This window comes from Temnothorax curvispinosus, unplaced genomic scaffold, assembly GCF_003070985.1.
Source record: "Temnothorax curvispinosus isolate PA1 unplaced genomic scaffold, ASM307098v1 QBEX01011243.1, whole genome shotgun sequence".
NCBI lineage: Eukaryota > Metazoa > Arthropoda > Insecta > Hymenoptera > Formicidae > Temnothorax > Temnothorax curvispinosus.
In genome coordinates, this window is record NW_020221023.1 from 1 (window position 1) to 5521 (window position 5521).

At 33.2% G+C, this 5521-nt stretch overlaps 1 protein-coding gene across 1 annotated transcript; it reads left to right on the top strand.

The window, feature by feature from the left end:
- Positions 1-330: 330 nt before the first annotated feature.
- On the top strand, positions 331-5096 carry LOC112461295 (cytochrome P450 6k1-like). The gene is made up of 4 exons (XM_025026491.1): positions 331-730; positions 3819-4156; positions 4437-4667; positions 4828-5096. Exons 1-4 carry the CDS (start codon positions 384-386, stop codon positions 5094-5096), a joined length of 1185 nt encoding a protein of 394 aa, XP_024882259.1. The 5' UTR covers positions 331-383.
- The last annotated feature ends 425 nt before the right edge of the window (positions 5097-5521 follow it).

Here is a 5521-nt window from a genome sequence, read left to right on the forward strand (position 1 = left end):
GTAACGTAATTTTGTGATGTGTATCATTTGAGTTATAATTTTTTGGAAATAAAAATACTACTGCTTAGATTTTTTCGAGATTTTTGGAGATACAAAGATTACGTCTACCACTTGTTACTTAGGTTTTTTCGAGGTATAATACTACCACTTTTTTTTTTCGAGGTTATATTTTACGAAATTTGTAATTGCTGCATTATAAAATTAAAACAATTGTATCTTATTTGTCACTTTTATTTATAAGTATTACAAATATTCTTGTTTTTTTATAAAACTAGAAATTTACTCTTTACGGTATTATTTATTGTATTTCTGCTTAAAATGAAAAATCGCGGAATTAATTAAATGGAACTGTCAATATAGGCGTTCTCTTCCAAGATGTCTACATGAAATATAAGAATCATCGCGCTATTGGAATGTACTCACTTTATAAACCAAACTTACTAATTGCTGATCCCGATCTTATCCGAGTGGTGTTGACAAAGGAATTCAGAAGTTTCCATGACCGCGGAATGTACTACAATGAAAAGACTGACCCATTGTCTGCCCATTTGTTTTGTATGCCTGGAAAGAGATGGCGAAATATGCGCGTCAGAATGACACCTACTTTCACTTCGGGAAAAATAAAGCAGATGTTCCCGATTGTTAAGGAATGTGGCGAAGAACTTGCAAAGTATCTGCAGAGCATAGCACAGATGAGAGATTCCGTCGAAATAAAAGATATATTTGCAAGGTAATAAATTGTTTTTAAAGAAATTGTTTACTTAATTCAAAGTAGAAGTTGTTAATGTAAAAATCGGAGAGGAAATGGTTAAGCAGCGTCAACAAATGCTCTTTTTATCAATAAAAATTTTTTTTTAAATCAATTTGACATTTATTGCTGTTTAATGAAGAGTTAAGGAGGTTATTAGTTAAAATTATGTAAGTGCATAAGATGGAATATTCTCATAGATGTATACGTCTATATTCTCTACTGATGAATGAATGAGTTTTATATACTATATTTATAGAACTCATACAGTATGTTTAACAAACATGTTGTTTGCACAAGCTCGCGCACAAGCCTGAACTCGAGAATTAGATGAGGAAGGAACAAATAATAAAGAATCCGTTTATTGAGAAAGAGATTGCGTTTAGTAATTTATGTAATTTGAAATGGCTAGATTGGGTAGAACTATACAAAGAATACCAACATTTGTTGCATAGGAGAAGAGAAACTGCCCGAAAACCTTCCAAGTATTCGTGAACAAATTATTACATAGATTATATAAAATACAATAGAAATACAATAAATGTATAAAACACATAAAAGAAACAAATCAATAGTTATTATAGTACAGTCCTTTCCTTTTATTTATGACAAAATAAAACTGCATTCACTGATGCATTTCTTTGTTATGTAATCAGGTTCATCATCAAGGAAATATTTATAGTATGTAAGCTCATAATTTCTATTGACGTAGTCAAAATAAAACAGATCACGTAATATCAAGAAAGGACTGTTCAATTATTCATGCAAATCAATCAGCATATAAAATTAACTTCAAGCATAATTGAAATAATCACTGAAATAATGTATCAATCTTTGAATTTGTATAATCAATTATAATGAAATAGATGCACAAAAGAAAGAAATAAAGGTTTTCATTGTAACTGAAATGAAATGAAATGGTTGCAACCGAAGAATTAATTATTGACTTTACTTTAGACTGAGCTCAGTATTACAAATGACTCGAAATAAATTTACACATTAAATGAGTTAAACTTGCTCTCTGAATTTAGCAAGTTGCAAATTTGTAACCGTCAGGGGTTTAATTATCCCTTGCAGATCCCTTGAGTAACGTTAGGTGAAATTCTAACGCCCGTGCTCAAACGGTTACCTTGGAATTTATGAGTTTAACCTTGAGTATATCTGAGTTCCTCGATGCGTTTAACCTTGAGTATATATGAGTTCCTCGATGACTTCTAGTATCCAGCACGGAAAGGCTTTCTCGAACATTCCAGAAAATGGCTTCTTTCCTTCGTTTCACGTGCCGGCATGGCTCGCCGGGACGTATCTCACTGGCTTCCTCTCGGTGACGATCGTAGTTGTCCGTATCAACCACGTTAATTGATGTATAATAAATAGTTATATTCTTAATGCACACGAATAGGCAGATTTCAGCGACCGCACAACTTTATCGCGAAAAGATGACGCAATTACGTATTTGATTCGACCGTATGTAACGCACGATGTACCATGCGCGATGTCTGCGAAACGAATGCTCGCTCGGCCGGGCTGCGCGCCCCTCCTAACATGCTCAAGCATGCGCGGTAAACACGTGCCTCGCCGCCTGGGACGCAACGTTGTCGGCGCCGCTCGCGCGCTTTTTCCGCGAACTACGTAGAATGCGCGGCAACCTATTGTATTACAACCGCCACAGATGGCCGCAAAAAAGAATAACACAATCTCTTTCTCTTTCTCTTTCAACTTCAAACACATGTTTACTAATATATATATTTAATATAGATTAATATATACATATATAAATGCATTAATGCAAACGCAATAAGCGATACAGAAAGCAAATTATCCAGACAAGTAAATATCGCAAACAGTATGCTTTAATACAGTCACTGATATTGCACATTGAATATAATTACCGATAAATTACATCTGCCTTTAATTCTTAATGATCACGACCTATTACGATTTATCTCACTATAAAAAATATTTTTAAATCGTACAATCGGCAGAATAAAGGATTTTACATTATATAATATTTAATATTCAGAAGAGCAAACATAAAAAATTAGTTTAATAAGTTTTAGTCATTAATATATCATAAATATATTATAAATATACAAATATATTGTTACGTTCGTCACGCGTTTGCCGCACTCGCACTCTCACCGCACTCGCGAACGCGCCGCGCTTCCCCGTCACCGAGAATAATGATACTCTCTAGTGTTATAAAAGAACGGATTTATTGCTCTAATACAACAAGACACGTCTGTCAAATACGAGATCCAGAGCGTAAATTTGACAACCGGCTGTTAGTAATCTGCGTCGTCAAGCAACCCGTCGTCAGGTTGCGATATTCTTCTGTCGCCCAGGAGTCTGACGGGCGATACGGCACGAGCGCACAGCAATCGCACAGCATGGGCGTAACAATATATTAAATATTTCAAGTATATACTTTGTTATCTAATTATATAGATTAGATAACAACGAGTATAAGAAATTTTCAACCGTCAGTAAAATCTGTGACCTAGAATTCTTATATAAATATAATATAAACTTTCTTCTTTTTCAAGTATAGAATAAATTTGTGTATTTTAATAACAAGTGATTTTGTTTTAACATACGTATAAGTATATCAAAGAGAGCACAATATATTAATTAACTTATAAAAATGTTTTTTTTTTGGATTTGTCATATTTCAATGTATTATCAGACATTTTCAAATTATATTATTATTAAAATTAAGGAAGATTAAGAAACTTTACATTATCTAATTTTTAACATTCCAATTGTGAATAAATTGCAATTAATAAATAACATTTATTTAGAATTTTCATAATATAATTTTTAAAATTTTTATTGTAGAAAATGTAATACATGAATAACGGATCTTTCTTTTAAATATTTGTAAGAAAAACCTTCTTGGATCTAGACTATTCTTGTATCTTTTTCATAATATCATTTATTTAAAGTGTCCGTGTTTTGTCAACCTTTCTTTATTTGTATGAACTTTTTCTCATATTTTTCCACATTTCCGATGTCTCAAATTTAATAGAATCTGCTACAACATGAAATAATGTGTCAATTTTACCAATAGATATTCGACAGATGTAATTATGTCAACGGCTTTTGGTATAAAATCTAATTGCATTGAGGAGCCAAATAACGAATATCGTAAACAAGAAAAGAAAATTGTGGAGATGAACTCGATTTGGATTGCATTGTTCATATTCGTACCGAAAATTATGGATTTCTTTTCCGTTCCTTTCACGGACCGACAAGTCACCAGCTTTTACATGAATATGTTTCGAGAGAATGTGGAATACAGACAAATTCATAATATCGTAAGGCACGACTTTATGAATCTGCTCATTCAACTTATGGAGAGAGGCTACGTTGATCCTGACGATGACAAGAAGACCACCGACGTAAAATGTTAATATATATTTTTATTTATTAGAAGAAACGGGCTAATTAATATATTTTTTATATTTTATTAATATATTAATATATTTTTATATGTTGAACCCAATGATGACAAGAAGGCAACCCATGAATGTTAATTTACTTTATATTTATTTTTATATAAATAGTTTTCCCACGTGTCGTAAAAATATGCATAATTATTATTTTGCAAAGCAGTTTTGCAAGTCAATTAATTAAAAATTTTTACATAAAATTATTAACAAAATTATGTTATTTTATTTATCCGCAGCAACTGTAAGCAAACTCACTATGGAGGAAGCTGTGGCGCAAAGTTATATCTTCTTCATAGCAGGTTTCGAAACTTCCTCGACGACAGCAACATTCGCTCTGTACGAATTAGCACAACATCATGACATACAAGATCAAGTTCGCCAGGATATCGATGAAATGTTGACAAAACATGGTGGTGTGACATATGGCGCTGTGAACGAAATGACATATCTTCACAAAGTAGTAAATGGCAAGTGTATCGTCGCATTGTATTCCATTTACTCAATTTTGAACAAAAGAGCAAGATTTTATATTATATAAAAATTTCGTTATTTCTACATACACTTAAATAAAATTCTTGTATTTTGAAATTAATATATATATTTTTGTAATATCTTTTACATATCTAGAAACTTTGAGGAAATATCCGCCTATTCCAGTGTTGAATCGCACCTGTACCGAAGAAATAGACTTACCGACAATGAACGTTCGCCTGCCAAAGGGGACTTTAATAACTATACCGGTGCTTGGGCTGCATCGAGATCCGTCGATATATCCGGATCCAGATAAATTTGACCCGGAACGGTTCAACGCGAACGTGGTAGCAGAAAGGCTTCCTTACGCTTATTTACCATTCGGGGAAGGCCCACGAAATTGCATTGGCAAGAATATGAATTAAGCTATTAATATATTTAACTTATATATCAATCTGTTGTTTATAAACTATTTTTATTATCATGTATCTCTCTCTCTCTCTCTCTCTCTCTCTCTCTCTCTCTCTCTCTCTCTCTCTTTCTCTCAGCAGAAGCAGACGTGTGAAACATCGCTCCGTAAAAGTGTTAATTTTTGAGTGGTTTAGAAGTGAGGGAGAGTGTTAAAAAGTTGTGTAACGAATATCTGCATAGACCGGGGGTAGCCATGAGTGTTATCTAGCCGGAATATGTTGATACATAGACACGAGAACTGCATTTTGTTCAGAGGTCATCGAAACCTCGTACGACAGGTAGACATCGACGGCGAACATAAAACGCTGACGTGTGAAAGTGACGTGTTAAAGTGACGAGTCAATTAACTGTCTCTGCGGATATTAGCAGAATGAACGAG